Below are 22,735 nucleotides of genomic sequence, written 5' to 3' on the forward strand. Positions count from 1 at the left end.
CTTATTCATGTCTCCACTTTTGGCATTGCAAAGTTACTGGAGTTACTAGAATACCTTGGTTGGTCCCAAATCTTCAGCCATTACCTTGTCTCAGACTTTTCATGGCACATGTATATATAGTTGATCCTTGGCTAATATTGCTCTTTAACTTCAGTAACTCTTGTAATCTCTTGGTGTTTACCTCTCTGATGGTGTGTATATGCAGACAGCTGTCACCTCCCCTTCTACCATTCATTCACTAAGCCTTTAGTCTCCTCTTATAAAAGAGGGTCTTCAGTTCCATTGTCTCCCCTGCACCTGTTGCAACTCATCCTAATTCAGCTTTATGAGGACAACAGACCTGTTTCAGAGGAGGTCATGCCAGCGTCCATCCAGACCCAGTGACATGCCCCCAGTCCATCCAGACGCAGTGACATGCCCCCAGTCCGTGAGCAGTTCCTGCTGTTTTGACATGCTTTAGCGATGCACTTGGCAGTCCTGGGGTAATGCCTGGACTTGATCCTAAAGGTCTTTTGCAGCCTAGTTGATTCTATGATTCTATGCTTAATTTGATAATGCATATTTTATCTGGAGCTGGCAGGAACTGGGTCTTCAGCTAGTTTAGTCATTTTCAGTTTCCAAGAGTCCTCGCAGTGGGAGGCAGCACCTTTTTAAAGGCCAGGGGCAATTAGTGCTACCCATTTTTTGCAGAAGCTGTTCAGGAAGGCAGTAGGAGACAGCACAATGGGGAGCAGTGCAGGAACCCACGCGTGTATGTGGAAATTCCATAGGGAAGGGCTGGAACCTTGCATACAGGAGCTGTCGGATTGGTCCCCTCACCCCCAGCTGCACATCGAAACGCATCACCAGTGGGTCTCCTGTGGACGGACCCAGCCTTTCCAGACCTGATGCTGTCTTGTGGCAAACAGGCTTTCTGCAAACAACCGTAAAAACCCCAGCCAGACCTGTAAATATAATTTCAGAAGCCAGCCAGGCACACCTTCCTGGTGTATGCGTGTTCTTGTCTGCGTGTGCACACAGATACGTATCTCGTTTGAACTGAATACTGTACCTACTTCTGGACACCAGTGCTTTTCCACACTCGATGTTCTCGGCGCCGGGGCAGGCTGCTTTCCCCGCACCCACTGCCCCGGAGGGACTCCTTCACTCGCAGCCCCGGCACAAGCAGGACCAGGTTTCCATACCGGATCCCCCCACAGCGGGAGCCCCTCGACCCCGTCCCCAGCGGCAGCTCTAAGGAGAATCCCCCGGGCGCCTCACCACAGGCGCTGCGGGCGGGCACTGTGAGGCGGCGCTGCCCCGCCCGCCCCCGCCGGCCGGGGCCATGAGGGCTCTCCCGGATAAGGGCATGGAGTTGGCGGGAGTCTATAAAAAGCCGCCGTGAGAGGAGGCCGCCGTGCTGCCACAGCCGCCGGCAGAGGCTGAGGCGCGGCGCCGACACCGACACCATGATTAACCCCAACTACTACCCGTGGGGCTACGACAGCGACAACGGTGAGTGGGGCCGCGGCCCGGCTCCGCTCTGCTGCGGGCTGGCGAGCACGGCCATCCATGAATGGGGGGACTGTGGGCACCAGGCGGGCCTGGGTCGTCGCTCGCAGGTGTGGAAGAGAAGAAGCAGGTGGAAGAAGAGGCCGCGCAGAGAGGTCTCTAAGTTAAATAAAGTCAGTTTTCCTACTGCTAATGTAATTTAACATTTGACAGAGCTTTGAAATCCAGCTTTAGGTTAGCCTTGCTGCATGGTGCTTGCCCACAGCGCAGCCACCATCCTTCCTGCCTGCAGAGGCTGTAAACCCGGCCTCAGTCAGGCTTCTTCCACATTAAGTTCTTGCTAGAACTGTGACAATTAAATCCATGTTGCACATTTCTGGCTTCTTCAGGTATCAGTGGCCTTTTCTCTCTCCAGATGATTGCGCGGTGCCACACTGGAATCATACCATCATAGAAACATGAAATGGTTTAGGTTGAAAGGAATCGAAGATCATATAGTTCCAATGCCCTTGCCATGGGCAGAGACACATTCCACAAAACCATGTTGCTCAAAGCCCCATCCAGCCTTGCCTCGAACACTCCCATGGATAGAGTATCCACAACATCTCTGGGCAATCATTTGGGTATATTCCATCATATGTCTAGCTACTGCTGGACTTAGAGCATACTCCTCTAGTTTCTTTCCTTGATGTATTGTCAATCTCCTGATAAGTCTTACGGTTACTATGAAAATTTAGGTTCAGTTGAATGACTTGCAGTATCCAGTATTTCAACTAGAATAATCTAACTGCTACACTAATTATACAGTGAAACTCTTCACATGGCTTGAATAACAACCAGACTATTAGTAGCCTATTTATTAATACATTTAACTGATGTTCTGTAGCCAAGTAAAGCCAAGCTTGCATTTAATTATAAGTGTAATTCATACCTAGCTGGAAAACGTTGTCTTGATGTTTCTCTGGCCTTCTTTCTAGGACCAGATCAGTGGCACAAAAATTACCCAATTGCCAAAGGACGCCATCAGTCACCTATTGAAATCAATAACAAAGAAGTGCATTATGATCGCTCCCTGCTACCATGGTTTGCTAGTTACGATCCTGGAGCAGCAAAGACCATCCTCAACAATGGGAAAACCTGCAGAGTTGTATTTGATGATTCATTTGATAGATCAGGTTAGTTTTGTTTTCATCTCAAACTTTCACTATATATTAGTGACTATTCCTGAAGCTGGTTGGAGAGCAGTGTGTACTCTGAATGCTCATGGCTGTCAGAAGGTCTCTTGTGTATTGCTCATGTGTGAAGTGCAGGCTTCTGTGATGCCAGTGCTCTGCAAAACTGGTAGGGAAAGCCTGGGATCAGTTTTAAAGGATATAGATAAAATGCTAGGGAATGTAGAGAGCTGCAAAGAAGCTTGGTGAAGGGTGAATTAAGGTGTAGGGTAGATTTCTGAACTTCCAAAAGTCATTGCAGTTGTCTTGCTTTCCAGGAGCAAGGAGTCCAGGTACTATCTAAGGACCAAATTCCATTTAAGCTATTTGAGATGCCTGCAGAACACCTTTAACTGTGTACCTGGCTGAAATTACAGTATTTGTAAACTGTACCCATGTAATTTCTGATAAATGAAGTAATGAACCATACGTTGCTACAAAGTCATGGTATTTTATCAGTTAAAACTCTCTTCAACATTCATGAGATTTTGTCTTAATAAATTTTATTGGGCTGAAAATATCCAGTGTTTCAGATTTAATGTCCAAAATCTTATGTCCACTTGTAGTTAAGACAACAATGTGCTGCATATATAATGCATATTTTTTAAGGGTTACTGGGGTGTATATTTTAAAGAGATACTTCTGTTTAACAGGTGCTGGAAATACTTAGTTTATGTTGGCAGAATCACCTACGTTTCATGTTAATACTGTTGGCTATATTTCAAAGGAAAAAGCATTACTGAAAAAAGCATTAAATTACATTACTACTGTGATAAAAAGGAAAAATCAAATGCATACCTCACTCATTAATTCTTGTAGCAAGGTCAACAGAGTTGTGTTGTTGTTTCTAGTACTGGGGATGGTAAAGAAAAGGAAAAAAAAGTCAATTTCACAAAAATATTCCAAGTCTGTCTTATATAGTGTGCAGATTTATTTTTTAACTGCATTAAAAGCTTCAATTTCTATTACAATATAACTAGGATTGATACTATAATTACTAGGAATTTTACTCATAGTTTGGTCTTAAATATATATATGCATGGATTTAATTTAATGGATTTTTAATTACTGAGGTGGGTTTCGTGAAGATAGAGGATCAACATGTATGTAAGCTGTACTAGTTAATACACTATCAAAACTCAAAGATGACTGTGCAGTGAAGACTTTGGTTACTTTTTGAGCAAAGTGGGAATCTTCAATGTTGTTTGAATAAAAATACTAATGTCAGATAACATGATACATCAGTAAGGAGGTGTAGCTATGGCTACATGGATAATGTCCATGACCACTACTTACCTTTTTTTACTATAGAATCATAGAATAGTTAGGTCTGGAAAGGACCTTAAGATCATCTATTTCCAACCCATCTGCCATCTCTTGTATTTGTTTGGAACAGCATCAGATAGATCAATGGTTTCATCTTCTGCATAAATGTCAAAGTAATTCTTGTTAGAATTACTCAGATTTTGCATAGGAGGGAGTATCCAAGCTCTACAGTCTGCAGCATGGATCCAACACTGGCCACAGAGAGCAGACGGTTTTGGAACGTTATGATTTTTTTTTCCCAGATTAACTTCTCAGTAACTATTGTATTCTGATCTCAGAAATAAAATATGACTCATTGGAAAAAGGTGTAGTTCTCAGTTCTTTGAAGGCAAGAAATATTCGGTGTTTATTGTTATGTTTCCTTTGTTATACCATTGCCTGCAGAGTCTGTGGGTGGTGTTCCTTCTCTAATATAATGCTAATTGCAGGACTAATTCCACTGTGCATACTCCTACTGACTTGAGCATGTTTTATGTATTTTAAGATATGTACAGTGATTTATTTTTTTGTGTAAATGAATAACCAGCTGCATAATACGTACATACGTAATAGCAGTCTTATAGGGATTGAGCTTTTATTCCTCTGGAACAAAGACATTTCATCTGTCTCTATCTCTCTCTGCATCTGTGTATCTCTCTCTGCCCCTCTCTCTCTCTCTCTGCCCCTCTCTCTCTCTCTCTCTTTATATAAATCTCCTATCTGAATTATTTCTGAGTTTACCAGAAAACTAAGGGCTTCCTTTTTTTCCTAACTTTTTCAGTTAGAGTGGTCATATTCAAATATGTATTTCTATCTAGATTTTCACTGGTGGTAGATGAAATAGGTTTCTGAATAGATTGCAAATGTGAGTGATAAATCAGATTGCTTTAGATGTCTCCAAGTTTTAGTTCCATTGTATCTTCTCTGCCAGGAATACTTTGAATATTTGCCATTGGGACAGTTTCTTAAACTCAAATTATTAGAGAGAAGCTTCTGGGGAAAAGTGCCGTTCAATGTGATTCACATTATGTTGAAAAAGGACTTACTACTGTTATCTCTGGAGTTAGTCTAGTGTAAGTAATTGAAGTAAGTAATTTTTCTACAGCTGTTTATAAAGTCTGGTTAACTTTAAGAATCCGTTATACAGTTGAAGGCTTTGATGACAGATACTTGTTTTAGGTGCTGTGTCCTGCCTTAGCTGCCTGTCCATACAAGTTAATGGATTGTTGCGGACTCAGTTCCCTGTTTGACCGTACCTATGTGGAAGCACTGTAAGATCATTTCAGGTGCTGGAGTTTCAAAATCCAAGAAAGAACTGGGAGCTGTATTCAAAACCTCCTTGGTGTCTGTGCCAAATGAAACCCTTACTAGAGCTTGGCTACTTTGTCAGCCTACCACTGCTATGTTTTTCAGCCTGAATGGTAACTCAAATACTCTTTTAGATCCAGCAGTGACTCTGGTTTTGTTTTGAATTAGGGCTGCAATCTTACTTCTACTAGGACAGTCCATTTGCTTTTAAAATTCAAACAATATTCATGCCAGAGAAGTGTCCTGAGAGCACCTATCTGGTGGAGCCATTGTCATGATGCTATGCGAGATACATAGCTTGCAACTTTCTTACAATTAATGACTGATTGGCTTTCTTTATAGTGCCTTGGTTAGATGGCTAGATCAAGATGTTCAATCATGTAATAAACAGTAAAGATATGTAATCTTGTACTGGAATCCAGACACAGCAGCTGAGGAGAGATGCACTAAGGCTGTGCCAAATGGATGCCTTCTTTCGTCTTCTCATTTTGTTGTTTTTGTTATCTCCTTGGCACTTTCTATGGAGGTTCATTGGCCAGATTACTACTTTTAGTGACTTTCTGATGGATGACATTTCAGGGCTTGGAGTACCTCAGTGCAGGCACATTTTCTTACAAGGCTACTTTGATGGTGTCTGCAGAATCTTTCATTTTCTTATCAAAGGAATGCGTGCCTTTGGAAGTAGATGATGGAAAAAAATAATTTAAAGTGACAGTTACTGTTCCTTTTTCATCTCTTTTAGTATGACTCATACTTGTGGAAAGCATTTCCTAGAGTACCACTTTGTGGGAAATCTCATTTATCTTTGCAGATGAGATTTTGATTATCAGCTTCTGGTGAATAAACATTTGTTGGTTGGCTCTTAAACAATGAGGACAAACCTCATAGAATTTAATTAAAACTAGGAGAAGTCTGTCTATAGATACACAGCTTTTGGTTGATTCCTGCAAAATGTTGCTTAACATTTTGTGTTACGAATTTACACTGGAAAAAGCCAGTATCCATTACAAAAATAGCACAGCTAAATCCCAGTGCTTGTGTAGCTGCGGTACAATGGCTATGCCTCATACTGCAAAAGGCAGCAAAGTTAAATTCTTCAGTGTTTGAAACATCTATTATATGTAGTGTCTCATGAAGAAACTGAGAGTTAATATGAGCACTGGAAAGCTTGGGTACGGAGAATTTAGGAGGTCAGTTTCTGTTAACTTTGAATTTCCATTGTTAGAGAGAAAAATGCTTGAACAGTTAAGGGTTCAAGCTATGCAGTTACACAGTGCACTTTCAGTTTTTTGCTTCTGGAGATGGGGATTTCAGCCCTGCCACAGATCACAAACAAAGTGGATGGAACATTTCTCTGATGAGGAAAGGCTGAGAGAGTTGGGCTTTTTCAGTCTGGAGAAGAGAAGACTCAGGGGAAACCTTAGAGCACCCTTCCAATACCCAAAGGGAGCCTGCAGGAAAGATGGGGAAAGTCTTTTTAGGCAGGGCCTCTTGTGAAAGGATGAGGGGTAATGGTTTTCTATTAAGAAGGGAGATTGAGGCTGGACACAAGGAAAAGTTTTTTACAGTGAGGGTGGTAAAACACTGGCACATGTTGCCCAGGGAGATGGTGGATGCATCATCCCTGGAGAGACATTCAGGGCCTGGCTGGATGTGGTTCTGGGCAAGCTGATCTAGTTGATGGTGTCGCTGTTCATTGCAGGGGGTTAGGACTAGATGACCTTTGAAGGTCCAACCCAAACCGTTCTATGATTCTATGAGTTGGGAGCTGACTGATGAACAGGCTGTGATCAAGAGGCACAGAACTGGAAAAGGTGTGTTACAGTGCATGTGAGGGTGGATTGCATGCTGACAGACTTCTGACAGACACTTCTCTTTCCCAGTCTGTCCCTGTAAGTTCAAATGCAAACAAAAGTAATTCTTCTGCATATCTGTTCAGTGCTTGCTAAAGAAAATTTCAGTGAGAACTCAAATCTCAGTTCCAAAAGCTTTTAGGAAACAGATTTTATCTCTGCAGTTAGCCAGTACAGAGATCCTCTTTTGAGCAGAGGATTTTTATAACATCTAAAATGTGGCACTGACTTTAAAAAGCTGTGAGTTTTATAGTGCACAGTTAGATTCTGTTATAAAGCAATCTAACAAAGGTAATGTGTCTTTTTCAACTGTCATGCAGTAATACCTTACTAATTTAATTTTGCTATGGTTTACCAGTTCACTTTATGGATTTGGCAGGATGTGGGCATTATAAATCTTGTATGAACAGTTATTTCTTCTCATATGTTTATAAATACAACTCACCTCATGAGTCTGGTGCTTCTTATTGTGATAAACACATAAATGTGTTGGCTTTCGCAAATCATAGGTGTTGCTATGTGAATATAACTGTATGAGTTCGCAAAGCTTGCTAAAGACACAAGATTAGACAAGTTGAAAATGGCTAGAACTCTTGAGCAAAATGGAGTCACACAGCAAAATAATTTGTAAAAGAAAAGGGGGGAGGGCTTGATATGAGGAAAGCTAGTACCTGGAAAACATAGGGGTAAAGTACTTTTAGCTTAACTTAGGTCGAAGATAAAGAACAATATTTATGTTGTAAGTCTGTGAATTTAGTGGTCCCACTAAACATGAGTAAATTATTTCACACCTTCCTTCTACTTATCAGTTAGTTTACAGACAGAGCCTCCCAAACATCTGCTAGCTTTGGATACTCCTTGTCTGCCCATCCTGCAATAAATTTTGTGGGAAGGTCACACTGTTCTAAATCTTTGCCGGCTATCAGAAAAAAATATGGATATGGCTGGTTTCAGCTAGTTGTGTGATTACTGGGGTATCCAACTGTGCCAAAGGTGAAAAATACACCGTGAAGAAGACTGCTTACTTCATCCTCAAGACCCTTGCCCACAATCACCGGAGAGCAGTGCGCAGATGCCAAGAGGAGAAGACTTATGATAATAAGTTATAAGTTATAATATTCCCTGCCTATATGCAGGAATTATGAATATTCATATGACTAATGCAATAGTGAAAGTATATAAACCTGTAACAAATGCTAATCAGTGCACCTCTGGCTACCGTCATGCTCCCAGTGCTGTTGCTTTTGCTTTATTGATTTTGTCCCTCAATAAAACCCTGTTATCTCTATCAGAGGAGTGAGTTCCTATTTCACATTGTTTTTCCACCTGACTTTGATAGTATGCTTTCACAACAAACAGGGAAGGCATTTGTGTAGCAATTACTTTGTCAATTTTACCTTAATGAGGATAGAGGCAACTGACATTAGTGCAGATTAACAACCAGACCCCTACCTAAGGTGCTCAGCAAGTAGATGCACGTATTTCTAAACCTTCTTGTCACATTTCTGTTGTTAAGGACACCCTGCTAACTAAGGTGGAATGGAGTGGCCATCTCCACTCAAACACATCACACTTTGCTGTGTAAACACACAAAGTGAAATACAGAGGGTTTTTTCTTGCATTAATTGCATCCTTCTGTCCAACATGACCTGTTTTGGATAGACATCTGCCTCAATACATCATAAACAGAGCAGCATGAGACAGAACTGGCTAATATGCGGAATGACTGGAGTGACTCCTTTGAGAGTGGAAAAAACCCATTCTTTTATTTGCCAGTTCTGTCTCATGCTGCTCTGTTTACGATGGATCAACTAAGAGGTGATTTTTTTTTTTTTTACTGGAACGGATGTCTATGTGCGTGTCCATGTAGGATTGCTCTGTGATTAACCATTCTTCTATGTGGATGGGGAGAACACGGAATTTGAGCAATGATTCTGGCTGATATGACATTTTTATGTCTGGTATCAGGCACTGCGGAGGGTGATGTGCAAACCTATATGAAAATATTCAGTTGCTGAGCAATGGCTTGATAGGTTGCATTGATAAGACACCAAAAAGGAGAGAATATTTTTCTCCCTTGTCTTCTGGGCTGGTTTGTGTATTCCTGCAGCTGGGACATGTTACTTCAATGACAGCAAGTTTGAAGGAGTTACATTTTGGTAAGTCTGCTGTGGCCATCCTGTTACTGCCTGTAGAGCACAGATTGGAACAGAAATGTCATGTTTCCAATATTCAGAAGACCAGCCATTCAGCTAGCCATGTGAAAAGTATTACTCAGTATTTCAGAGGACTAAGAGAAAAGCTGCCCATATATCAGGGAAGGAAATGAGCCTGCAGGCGCCTTTTTTTAAAGCTCTTTCTTTTCATTTCATCAAGTGTCATAGGCAGAAGCTCAGAGTTAAGTCATGAGGCCAGCTAGAATAGCATCTTTTGCTAAGTGTTTTGTGCTGGGAAAACAGTTAGCCTTAAAACTGGGAGTCTCAGATATGTGAGTATTTCCTATGAGTAATTGTTAGACTAATTCCCTGATACATATAAATATGTAAATATATAAAAATAAAGCTATATTTTAACACCACTGAAAAACATAGATACTGTAGTTTCTTTTATAAACTTTTACTTCATTTTTTTTTCCTAACTGTTATATGGATGTGTATTCATGTTAGTATTTTCTGAATACAAGAACCCAAGAGGATAAAGATACCTTCAGAATTTAGGTTCCAAGCCACGTGTTTTTTTAAAAAATAAAGATTTCTTTTACTGTCTTTGAGCTATGCAGACATACTTTGGGATTTATTATGTTTTAGATACTGGAGAAAGTCATTCTTGCAACTGTTCACCTTCTTTAAAACATAGCAAAATTTAATTACATTGTAATCATAAACATGTTTTTCTATGATTTACACTACTCACTTGCAATTAAAAGAAAGAAAATGCCTTTTTGTCTTTCGGGAGATGGTGGTTTATAGGCATCTTAGTCTTTGCTTCATTCTGTGTGCCGAGTAAAAGCTGCTGTCTATTTATAGATGAATAAAACAGGAATGTGTTGGCACACGGTAATGCAGAGTTTCACCTAATGCCCAATCGAAAAGTGTCTGATGATGGCCCATCAGTGGAAATAATGACACATTTTTACCTTAAACTGGATTATTTGGTCTTACAGATCTATTTTAATGGAGAATTGATGGCCTTGTCAGCTGCTATTGTTACTGTGTCTGCATTGGCCACTGTACTGAACATCTGTGGGAACAAGTAAAGGGAAGTTGTTGAGAATAGCAACTTGCTCTTAATGTTCTGTAAAGAGTACTCTTGGTGCTTTATTTCTGGAGATGATAGTGGATTTCATTCCTTTTCAGATTTAAGGATATTTTTCTCTAACATATAAAGACCTGTTCTTGAGAACTGTGGAATGGCTTATAGGGATGCTATAACTTCTGTCTCCAAATAAAGTGAGTGAGGATTGAATGTTAATTAGTATTTGGTGAATGTGAAAAAGTTCTTCCCTTTTATTGTGAGATTCTTTCAAATACATCACCTCTATTTAGGATATAGTGTAAAAATGTGTAAAAAATGTAAAAGTTTATTTAGAATAGAGTATTGTTCATCACAGGCTGAACTTTTCTTTAGGGAAATAACTTGCATTCTGGGAGGTTACTTTTCTGGTGCATTTGCTGTTTTTATTTTCCTTTTCCACAGCTGAAGGACGCAGCTATTACAGCAGAAGCAGCATCAGTAATGTCGTTGTTTTTAAAACAAATAAATCATAGCCTGCAGTAAGAGATAAAACTTGTAGTGTTTTGTGGGAGTTTGTTTATCCTCTAGCACTTAAGTAGCTGATCTTAACCATGGCTATTTTTATTTGCTTTGATATAGGTAGATATTACATGGATTTCAGGGGGAGATTAAAACATCTAAATTTAGGTGGTTTATGTGGGCTTTTAAAAGTAGGTGGGTTATGTCTCTAAACATTCTAGTCAACAGAGATACAGCCACACCTAATCAATGGAGTCCAGAGAGCAATTCAGGTCACCATCTGTTGAGTATCTACCTTAAGGCAAGCAGAATTAGCTCTAGAAGGTTGACTGTTCTGATTAGGGGCTTACTTCCCAAACACAGGTATCTCATGACATTTTTAATAACGCAGTGTACTCACCTTGCCTCCAGATACTGCTTTAGAAAAGTACAGTTCTACAAATTCTCAACCACATTTTCCAGAGGTCCAGGTGTATTCACAATATCCCAGAAGGTACCAGAGTCACATTTATGCAGCTGCATTAAAACAATGATCTCTATTAACTATAATGGAAGCCTAGACACAAATGATTTTCATCTGCCTGTAAGTGCATATAGCTGAAGATGGTTTCCTAGAGTGCTGCTAAAATCAGTGCAAAGTTACTTAGTACTCGCAGAACATACAGCACCTGTAACATAAATATTTTTAATACATATATATTTATTTTTAAATAATTGGAAAATACTTGAGTCTAATGCTGTTGCAGATTATCAATTGCAGTGCTGAGAGGTGGGCCACTTCCAGGAGTCTACAGGCTGCGTCAACTTCACTTTCATTGGGGTTCGTCTGATGACCATGGCTCTGAGCATGTTGTGAATGGAGTGAGATATGCAGGAGAGGTAAGACTCACCACATTTCTTCCTTTAAAACAGGGTGTAAAATAACATTTGTCATTAGTGTTCAGGTGGGACAAAATTTGTTATTTGTCCACTTTTCAAGGAGTTCTCTATTTATTTCTAGCCTTCTGTCTATTCTTACTCCCACCGAGTCTTATAAGTGTGAATCAGATTGAAGTAATTCTCACTAAGGAAGAATACATGTGAAACAAAAGTTTCCATGTTCTCAAACCAAAGTAGCTTGAAACACAAGACAGCAAGACTGAATTACTGAGAAGCAGTGCAAACTTACTAAACAGTATTCTGAAAGTATAATAGTATAGCAGAGAGTAGCAACAGAAAGCAGGAAGAATGTATTGCTTTGATTTTCTGTCACTTGAGGATAATAAGGGAGTGAGAACTATAGACTAATAATATGCAGCTCTTACATTCAAATGGGTTCTTTGCTAGAATTGCTGTAATTTGAAAGCCAAATGGAAATGAATCGCATATCAGTAGATGACTTTTGAACTGCATGTTCTTCTGCCTGCTTACTTAAGTATCTTTTCTGTGTTCTTCAGCTTAAAGATTTCTGTTCTTTTTTGCAATTTCTGTATTAAGATGTTTATAGTTCATTTTAAAGCAAATAGTAGCCTAAGGTTAAATATATAACTTATATATGGATTGCTTCCCATTTTTTTTTTTTCTGACGTCCTAATCCTCATTCCTTGTTGCCTCAAATGCTCTTAACATATATGATGAACTCTAAATTGAGGCTCTGATGGCTTGCTATTCAATAATGGATTTTTTTTCATGCTTTTCTTTGCTTCTAGCTACATTTATTACACTGGAATCCCAAATACAGTAATTACCTTGATGCTGTGAGAAGAACTGATGGAATAGCTGTTTTGGCCATATTTTTGCAAGTAAGTGGAAGCATACAATGCTTATTTGTGCTGCTACTATAGAGTTTTCTTACAGGCTTAACAAAGCAAAACCCTTTGAATGTTTTCTAGGCATTGAACCACACTGAAGGACTTGACTTTCAGTAATGGATGCTTTTCAAGTTACAGAGCCTGAGTCATGTTATTTCAAAGGGTATCCAATACTACACACACTTGTCCCAACAGCTATTGTGTCACTATGTGACTGGTGGAAGCTGTAAATCCAGATGTATTTGTCCCTGGACTGGGGACACAATGTCAGTAGTGGCTCTCTGACCAGCAGCAGTCAGCTGTCTCTATGCTAATCATGGTCTGATTTCAAGGACAGATATAGCTTCTAGGCTTTTCATGCACTTTCTCCTAGCAGAACTAACTCACAGGCAATACCTGTATCTTACTCTTTTTTAAAGCCTTTGGAGGCATTCAGTCTTAGCCTGAAATATTGGCCTTTGCTCTCTCTTGTTTAACTGATATTCACTAGGGATAGAAAGATGGATGTCTATGTTGAGATCAGCAATTGTAGACAGTAGATCTGACCATGAAAGCTGTTTTTTAAACTAGACTAAAACTTACTCAATTTCTGTACTTGAGTCTGAAGAGTTAATTATCCTTGTTAGGCTAAAATTTCATGTCAACAGGAATTGCTGTATTGTGGAATTACCCACAATGCTGAGTTTCTGTACTGATATAATTTCTTCATTTGGATCATAATATCTGTTCGGGTATAGACAAAGGCTACAGGCAGAAGACCTACCTTATTAGGCTGTTAGGGGTGATAGGTGTGGTTACTGAATCGTAATTTTGTAGTTGATACATGTTTAGATGCATATAAAACAGGAGAAAGAAGAAAACTGATTGAACAGAACTCTGGTTAGCTGGTGTTTCTTCTCTACAGGTAGGGGAAACTCCCAAACCGGAGATGAAGAGAATTCTTGAAGAAATAAATGCTATCAAAACAAAGGTAACCATATTGGGCTTCTCATTATAGGGAAATTGCTGCAAACCCTCAGGACAAAAAAAAAAAAAAAAAACACAACAGCAAAAAAAAAAAAACCCCAGGAGGAGTCATGACTTTCTAGGTTTCAAATTCTGCTCTGCAACATTGCCATAATACACTGTTAAGGAAAAGCTAGCCGTGGTTTTATTCACAAGTATAAGTCCTTCCTTCCATTTACGTATGAGCCTCCTTTGGCTTTAGTGTGCCTCCTGATTTCGTAAAAATGAGAGTCATCTTGCCAAATTTTACACCTAAAAAGTAGGCATGGAGTCTTAGTCCCTCAGTTGTCAGTGACAAAAGAAAGGCACCTTTGGAAAGTGATCCATTCCTTCCTGAAATATTCTGCCTAATGGAACTTTGTAAATGCTTCTGACTAGACATCTGTGTCTCAGATAACATTATAAGAATGTCACATTTCATAGGCTGTCTTGTTTGCCATTAGTGTAAATATTTTAAATCTGGACTACCTGTCTCACTTCATTATATAGTGACCTAATCCAGTGTTCAGTAGGTAGACAGAATTTCCATAAGAAAGGAGGCCAGAAGGAAGAGTATTTCTGCAGAGAAATGACCAAAGCACATCTGTACTGGATGCTGCTTCACGTAAGTTAGCTCAGGTACAAGAAGTACCATTATGAAGTTGTCGTGTCATGCTTCTCTGAGCCCATCTGTGAGGGTCATTCAGTCCACTTATCTTTACACTGCATCACTATGTCTTGTGTAGATGTGTGCTTAGTTTCCTTAGTTCGTACCTATGAAGTATCTGAGTCACTCTGTTTCTTAAAATACCAGAGCTGCATCTTTACCTAATCCTGACTAGAACTGTTGAAGACTTTTCTGTTTGGTTTTGTCTTATTTGTTGGTTTTGGGGTATTTTTTTCTTAAGGGGAAAGAAGCTCCTTTTCCAAACTTTGATCCTTCAGTTCTTTTCCCTAAATCTCATGACTACTGGACATACCATGGGTCTTTCACTACTCCACCTTGCGAAGAGTGCATCACCTGGATTATTCTGAGAGACCCTATTATAGTCAGCTCAGACCAGGTAAATTTCAAATGGATAATATTTTACTCACTTCTTTTTAGTTACATGCCATAACCTAATCTTATTCTTTTGACAAGGAAAATACTCATTGGATTCTGTGAGAAAGAGTATGATTAAAAGGGCAGAACTGAATGCTTTAGAAACTACCTTGCGACTCCATAGGGAACCTCTAAAAATCTTCCAAGGACTGCAGACTACAGTCGTCGTATGTGCTATCAACCTATCAGATATACCTCTTTGTCTGTATGACTCCTACATTAATTGAGCAGAGATGGTGACCTTCTTTATTTGGAACATCTCACTGTTTCCTAGCCCACATCAAACATCATGGGTTCACATCCACACACATCAAAGAGCTTTAAAGATCAATAAAATCATAACACATTGTAGATGGTAAGAGTTTATAGCAGTCTGGAGCAAGCAGCAATTACTACATGAGAGTTCTTGCTCCTGTGGGCAAGAGACCTTTTACAACATCAACTAAAAAAAACAGTAGTTCTCTCTTTGTTTCCCAGTCCGTGTGTTCCCACAGTATTAACTCTTGTTACTAGGAAACTAGCTGGATGCGGCTCATACCTTGTATTTTACACAGAGCTCAACTGCATTACACTAAGAGCCAATGTAGGAAAGCTCAAACCATTAAGTAGTATTCTCCTGCAACCATTTGAATCATAACACTGACACATTTTATCTAAAGCTTATGTTAAGTTTGCACCAACAACTTTGATTATACAAGATTTTTTTCAGCCATTTATATTGTTTCAAGCATCCTCATGTAAAGTCTTCATTGCTTACGATGATCAATGTTTGAGGGTAGTCACTAGGCAAATTATGAAATAAAGCTGCTGTGAAAAAGTGACCATCTGCAATGAAAAGCAGTGGGACAGCTGGGTACCCTAACTGCTTTGCACACTGAATGAAGCAGGAGTCCAGTGTTCTCACTTGATGCAGCTGAGCATTTCCAGTTCTGAACATTCTACTTTGCAAATGTGTCTCTTATAGCATGCTTCTTTCAAAAACATCTTCTATCAGAATCCAAATTTAATGGAATGGGTGATTCTCTTTGCCACATATTCTAGATGGCATCATGTAAGCAAGAAAATTACAGAAGAGTTGTATGAGGTGCTAGATACCCATGTTTCTGTAAGGTACACCAGCTACTGTGCACAAATACAATAGAAGGACATCCCTCACTGCAGAGTGCCTGCAGTCAAAGTAATGCATTCATAAGAGGATTGCGTTACCAATTACTTCTAATCCTAGAAAGCGTCCTAGAAAGTGTACTACCAGACAGCCTTATTAATAGTAATTATTTTAAGTGCATGCACGTGCATTTACAGTGGATTGCTGGGATGCTTTTGCAACCAGATGGTAACAGTGTAATGGCCACAAGAGTAAGTGCAGTCACTATGAATCAGTACTCTGCAGGAAAAATCAATTCACCGGGAAACCCTTTGAGATGCAGAGTGGGTAGCCTAGCTGCTCAGATTACTCTTAATTAAAGGATAGGGATTTAACTGTGGAGTAACTATCCAATTGCAGACTAATTTTTTTCAACTTTATGTAGCTGTAGTCTGAATATATGCCTCCTCCCTTCTTTTTTCCTTTTTTTTTTTTTTTTTTTTTTTGCCAAAAAGGGCAGATCTTCCACAAATAATAATAAAACCAGCAACTTCTGAATAGCACTTTATGGGTATTAACAAAACTGATCAACTATTTTCATCTCCTACTATTCCCATACAAATTATTCTTCATCTGAAATCTAATTTCAGATTAATAATCCATCTGATGCATATTATACTGGTTAGAAGTGTGGCCTCATCATTGTTTAGGCAAACAGCTGTCTTTTCTGAGCTGTGTAGTGAAGAGCAATGTTGAGATGCCTGAACTGGCTCAGCCCATGAACTGGAATTAGTATAGTCACGGTGGACCCAGCTTTTACAGCCCAGACAGAAGTTCTGCTTCTGTCAGACTTGAACTCTGTACCATAAAAGATAGGTACATCAGTCTGTTGAAGCTAGTGGCGAAGTTGATGTGAACCATGCATGGGGCTACATTTTCAAGTGCACACATGGGAAAATGTGTGCATGCTTTTAATGGTAAACTGTTAGACAAGGAAGTGTCAAGTGTCTGAATCACTGCTGTCATGTTAACTAATGTTGTTCATGGCAGTGACAACAAATGAACATAATGTATGTGTGAGTGAGTATATGTGCTGTATCCTTTGGAAATCAGAAAGCAGCAGAGGAAGAGCATTATACAGTTTTGAAGAGGATGGGCAGGACTCTTCGTACAGTATCCTTCAGAAAAACCCCATTCCTTGGTTAAAAAAATGGCCAAGGAGAGTCAGGCTTCAGACCTGTTCACAAACCATTTGAAACCAAGTCATCCAGATTTACATTCCTGCTACCAATAATTGACTTTTTTGTGTCACTACAGTAGAATATATCCTCTGCTGCAGACCCAGCATGGAAGGGAACAATTAGTTTATAATTTAGCAATAATTCTTCACAATTCCAGAGGCTTCTTAACACACAGTAAGTCAGTAGAAAGGGTTTATTAGGGCATAGGCTGTTCTATTTGCATTATCTGAGGACCTCCTGCAGTTTCTATGGCTCTACACGGTTCTGTAGACAGTACATAAATGACAGTATTTTTTCACAGTCCTGTTCAGATAGGACCCATTTTTTCCATCTTGAATATTTCTAATAATATTACTGCTAGGAAAAGAACATCAGTGCAGTTCTTGTGCTGATGGGGCAAAGGACATCTTCACAACTTTGAAGTCTCCTTGGCTTAGTTGTTGGGCTGTGGATTTGATCCCAAGGGCATCAGACACTTTGATTTCTGCTCTCCTGCAGATGGCGAAGCTCCGCAGCCTATCCAAGAATGCTGAGAATGAACCTAATCTTCCCCTGGTTGATAACTGGCGCCCGACACAGCCTCGGTATTTCAGGATGGTGAGCGCATCATTCCTCTAGGACCTGGCTCAAGTTTGGTGTCCCTGAGTGAAGGGACATCTGGAACTAAGAGATGGTTTTGGTTTGTGTCCTCTGTTGCATTTAGACAGAACTCCATCTGTAGGTCTGGAGGGTGAAACTTTGAGTCGTGAAATGTGAATTTCAGAGGATAATATTTACTTAAGACAAATCCTGTCATTAAAATGGAAGTAGAGAATCTCTTTGGCTCTTCATTACTGCTTTAGCGTTAACTTTCATTAATAGTACAAAGGAAGAAAGAACATGCTACTAACAACTACAAACCCTTTTCCTATTGCCCACATGTCCCTTGATGCTTGCCTTATTCCGTGCTAAATAGGTTGAACTAAAGAGAATTGTTTTCAGCATTAACCTGTGTTCTTCAGTAGTTGTTTTCAGGATTATCCATATCGTGCCCTGAGCTGCACCAGTTAATGCACAAGGCATCCTTGTAAGTAAAGGAAAGCACTCTTTTGGTACTTTATACTCACATAAAATATGAAAGGACAGAAAATTGCTTCATAACCATTGATAAAGAACTAAGCTTTTAACTTTTAAATAATGGACAGGTGAAACAGAGGTCTGTTCTGAAAACTGTATTCAAAGAGTTATATGTAGTTAAAACTGTGGAAGGGAGAAGAGCTGTTTCTGTTTGTATCACAATTGGTTGTCCATATTAAAAAACTAATTTGCATTTTAATGTAACAATCAAAGGGACATGGATTTTGAGTACTGGGTCTTCATATTCTGAATATATATTTTCTTTATGTATGCAAGTGGTTTTCTGTGTAAAAGGTGTTAAGATAGGAAGAGTACTTAATCTTTTTGTGGGGTTTTTTGGGGGGGTGGTTTGAGGCATATTCTCACTTTATTTGCAAATATAGTTGGTCTTGCTATCAATGAGATTTGTGCATAAATGTCTGGAAACATAGTTTGACTCTCCTGATGAAAATTCAGTTGACCAGGGTGTACTTGTCTCTTGTTTTGACATAAAGAACAATGAAACAGGATTGTAAGGCTATACTTGAAATAACAATATTTCTGCATTAAAAAATTCAACAATAATACATTTTCGTTGTGGTGTGGTTTTTTTTCAATTTTACAAACATGTAAAAATAATGAAGTTTCAAGGAAAGACTTGTTAGTCCCTCTGTAATACATCTTCATGAAAATCACTGATGGATGGTATCTTTTTCAGATGTTTGTTTGAACTGCAGGAGTACTGATAATATTTAATGTGACTGCAAGCAAGGAAATAGCATCTTAAATCAGACATCCACATCTATTCTTTCAGTGAGATGACCCTATTCTGACAATAGCTTTCCTATAGTGGCATATGCATCAATTCCTGCACAAGTTGATTGCACAGTGGGTAAGTTCAGACTGTTCTAAAACCATTAGTCTGAATGGTAATTTGCACTGAGCTCTGGAAATACAAAGCAGCTCTGCTGTGGCAATGGCTGGACTATTAGCTGCTATGTTCTAGGACAGGATGATATTGCTGAGCTTGGTGATGAGACAGGGCTTATGCTCCCTGTCTTCAGGTTTCCCACCGTTAAAGTTTCTGGACCGTGTTCTCACTTTGCTTTCTTCCTTCAGATAGGTAGTGTTTTGGATGGGAAATTTCACTTAGTCATTGTTAGTATTTCCCATTGAATTTCCACATGGATTGCATTATGGTGTTCGTGTTTGCGCTTCTCATTTGTAGCCATATTGAGAAATGATTCAAATGAGTTAACATCTGTTTATGTTGCATGCACATACTCCTGACTGACACAGGTTGTGTTACATACTTCTACTTACTCAGATGGATGACTTACACTAATAAAGTCTATGCAGGTCCCTGTGTTTGAAAACATACATTTTTATTTAAATGCTTTATTAAATGTAATTTCTTCCCAGCTGGGTTGTTCCGGGAGAGTTCAGAGCTTTGTGTTTGACCACCAGTACCCAACACAGTATTAGACATAGGGATAAGAACATGCTGCTCAGTTGTGTAGCAGAGGAGGCCTTAATCCGTAAAGATTCATTTTTCTCATAAACTTCTATGTAAATATACAAAACAGCATCAGGAAGTATTCTGAGTCTGGTAACTGATGCTACTCTGAATAGGAATGCAAGTCACAGAACATCACTGACGATGCAGGGTTCTGAGAGAATACCCAGGGCTTCCTGCCTTCAGGTGAAAATGGCAATTTCCTGATGTGTGAAAATATGAGAAAACAATATGAGAAAACACCTTTCTACTTGTTTTTCTCCAGTCAGTTCTGCAGTACATACCTCTTTGCATATGTGTTGCCTGATTAGAAAAAGGAATACTGAAGCAAAAATTATTTCTCTAAAATGGGTAATTTACCATGAATTCCAGTATGTGTTTTTTTAATACCATGCTTCATTAAACTAGGTTGCGTATCTTAGAGCAGGCTTTATGTTCCTTGCAATTTATGATATTGCAAATCTGGAACATATAATCCAAGGGGTTTATTTGGTGATATGGTGGTTTCCCAGTCACACTGTGCAAAGGAGCTATCTGGGTGCTGTAAATGAAGCTGAGGCAAGCCTCATCCTCTAGAGCCATGTTTATTAAATTTTAAAGTCAAACTAATCTCTTTAAAGGAATTGTCATTTGACTTTTCATGCAGTTAGCGTCATAATACCTGTATTTATAATTAGTAAAAGGTAGACTAAACTAGGCTCAGGACTGGGTTGACTCAGTTACAGATAGGAGAAAGTGAGTGAATATGTGGTTTGGCGGTTGTTTTACAGAGCCCCTTCCAGTATTGATGGGAATTTCTGAAGTAATGATGACAAATTGAGGAAACAATGCTTCAGCAGGCATTGGAAAAAATTGGAAAGTGTAGGAGTAGAGTGAAAACAAAAAGCCAAAGTATGGGGAGACACTTCAGGGGCACTATACTTTGAGCTTTAAGCTGAAAGTATAAGGAGATCATTAAGAGTTGAAGGCAGCAAGGAAGGAAATGGGGGGTGGTGTGAGTCAGCATTTAGAATGCTTTCATGTCTGATGCAATTTTCATTTTTCTCTGGCTGTGTTCATTGTTATTTTACAGAGGTTCCCCCTTGCTTTTAGCTTGCAGCTTTCTGTAAGTACAAGAAAAATTAATCACTGGTATGACTAAATTCAGGTCATTGTAGTAATGACATTCCACACATCTCAATTCTACGCGCGTATTTCCACCATACAGTGCAGTCCTATGCACTGCGAGAGCAGGGAGCCCTGGGTTCAGAAGTATCTGGTAAAAAGGGAAAACACATTTTCATCTGGGTGGGCTAGAAAACAGTGAGTTACTACTATATTTGACTTGACATACCACTGCCTGATGATACGACTGATTGGTACTAATTAGGAGCAGTCCTTCTGAAGCAGAAGTGCAAGCATCAGACATGCAGCCACATTGCATGGCTTTTTGACAGCTTCTTCTCCAGGTTACTTTTTATCCACTACAGACACCAAAAATAATTTGACTTGGCCTAGCTCTGTGGTGCTGTGATCCTCCATGAGACCTGAAGCACTTTAAAGGAATGGCTGAACCTGTGTCCACATCACTGGCAGTCTTCAACATGAGCAAGAAAGTGTGTGTGGAATAAAATCATAGCTGCCATAGCACCAGAGACATGATAATGCTCATCAACAATGAAGAGGAATTACCATCAATTTTAGGTAAGATCTGCCTGTCTAAACTTGGTCAGAGTAAAATGTACCTATACATGTGGGAAGTCCATTTTCCCAGGCTGCTCGTTGGGAACCCCTTTTCTAGCCCCAGCATCACGCTAATCACAGAAGCTATCCTTAGGTTACCTGTATGTACCTGGGCAGGAAATGATCAAGTAGTTCAGTCTCACTTTATAGAGGTCTCTGAGGCAGATAAAGAGGAGGTAAATTTGATATAAAAGTAGACATGGATTTTAGTGGGGATTTTAGTAAAAATCTTTCAGGTGATGGATCTTTTGAAAAATTTAGACTGATCAATTCTTCTTTAGATCAGGACCACATTTGATAAAATAAATTTTATTTTCTCTGTAGCCAAACTTACACCTTGGAAATTTCACTAAAGTTATCTATACAGAAATGGGTAGATCTTTAGACCCCTTCTTTCATACTGAGTAAGACAGTATTTTGAAGACTATGTGCATGGCTGTTAAGACCACAAAAAATGAATTTTCTGAATTTCTGAAGTTTCAGATTTAATTAAAAAAAAAAAAACCAACCAAAACAACAGTTCGAATTTCTCCTCACAGTGAACAACTTTTGAAAATTAAAACAAATACAACTATACAGTAGTGTCTGAATCAGTGCTGCAAAATATGTCTTGCTAACTTCACTCCCAGAATTCTGGGTTTTGTGGTGTTTTGCTAAAGGGAGAGGTTTTCTATTCCACTGTTTCATCAGAAGCATAGTCCTTGCAGCTAGATTCAGGCTGCCATGCATTTTTCTGCTCCCTGTAATAAAGCATCCTGTGGGGAACATGTGGGATCACAAGAAACGATTGGCACAGACATTGTGTCGTGCCCACCGGCCATGTGTCAGCTCACCAGGGCTGAACTTTCTGGTCTGTTGGCTGGGGAAAGCCATCCCTCTAGAAGGGCATGCAGCTAATCCCTAGTCATGGTCATTAGAGGACTCATCATGTCTCTAGTGTAACATGATGAAGGCTGGCTTGTTTTGGATAACGTGTCACTCCCTTGCCTCAAAGCCTTTTTCCTATTGAATAGTCCTATGCCTCTGTGTTTTTATAGCTTGCTGTCTATACATATGTATATCAATATATATACAAAGCACATATGTGCTATATAAATACATGTTCTGTTACTGTTTTTTGTTAATGTGGGATACCACTTTGACTGAAACTACAACTAATTTCAGACTCATAGGAGAAAAAGCATCCTTCTAGTAAAGCTAGTCTTGCTTTTACCAAGCCTGCCTCTGGCTGGCCTACAATATCTGACTGTCTGCTAGAATAAAGTAGCTGAGGAAATGCT

At 39.4% G+C, this 22,735-nt stretch overlaps 1 protein-coding gene across 2 annotated transcripts; it reads left to right on the forward strand.

Moving 5' to 3' along the window:
* Nucleotides 1-1,374: 1,374 nt before the first annotated feature.
* Nucleotides 1,375-18,587, forward strand: LOC136009407 (carbonic anhydrase 3-like). Of its 2 annotated transcripts, XM_065669413.1 has the most exons (7): nt 1,375-1,494; nt 2,469-2,666; nt 11,682-11,800; nt 12,610-12,702; nt 13,616-13,681; nt 14,604-14,759; nt 17,621-18,587. In XM_065669413.1, exons 1-7 carry the CDS (start codon nt 1,449-1,451, stop codon nt 17,738-17,740), a joined length of 798 nt encoding a protein of 265 aa, XP_065525485.1. In that variant the 5' UTR covers nt 1,375-1,448; the 3' UTR covers nt 17,741-18,587. The 2 variants fall into 2 exon arrangements, with proteins under 2 accessions (XP_065525485.1, XP_065525486.1); XM_065669414.1 differs by lacking the exon at nt 14,604-14,759.
* The last annotated feature ends 4,148 nt before the right edge of the window (nt 18,588-22,735 follow it).

The sequence above is a fragment of the Lathamus discolor genome, chromosome 2 (assembly GCF_037157495.1).
Source record: "Lathamus discolor isolate bLatDis1 chromosome 2, bLatDis1.hap1, whole genome shotgun sequence".
NCBI lineage: Eukaryota > Metazoa > Chordata > Aves > Psittaciformes > Psittacidae > Lathamus > Lathamus discolor.

Excerpts from the sequence above, each read along its gene's own strand:
- LOC136009407 (XM_065669413.1), top strand. The coding sequence starts at position 1,449 with ATGATTAACCCCAACTACTACCCGTGGGGCTACGACAGCGACAACG. Across the intron at positions 11,801-12,609 it reads GAGTGAGATATGCAGGAGAG|CTACATTTATTACACTGGAA; the intron begins GTAAGACTCACC and ends CTTTGCTTCTAG. Across the intron at positions 14,760-17,620 it reads TTATAGTCAGCTCAGACCAG|ATGGCGAAGCTCCGCAGCCT; the intron begins GTAAATTTCAAA and ends GCTCTCCTGCAG.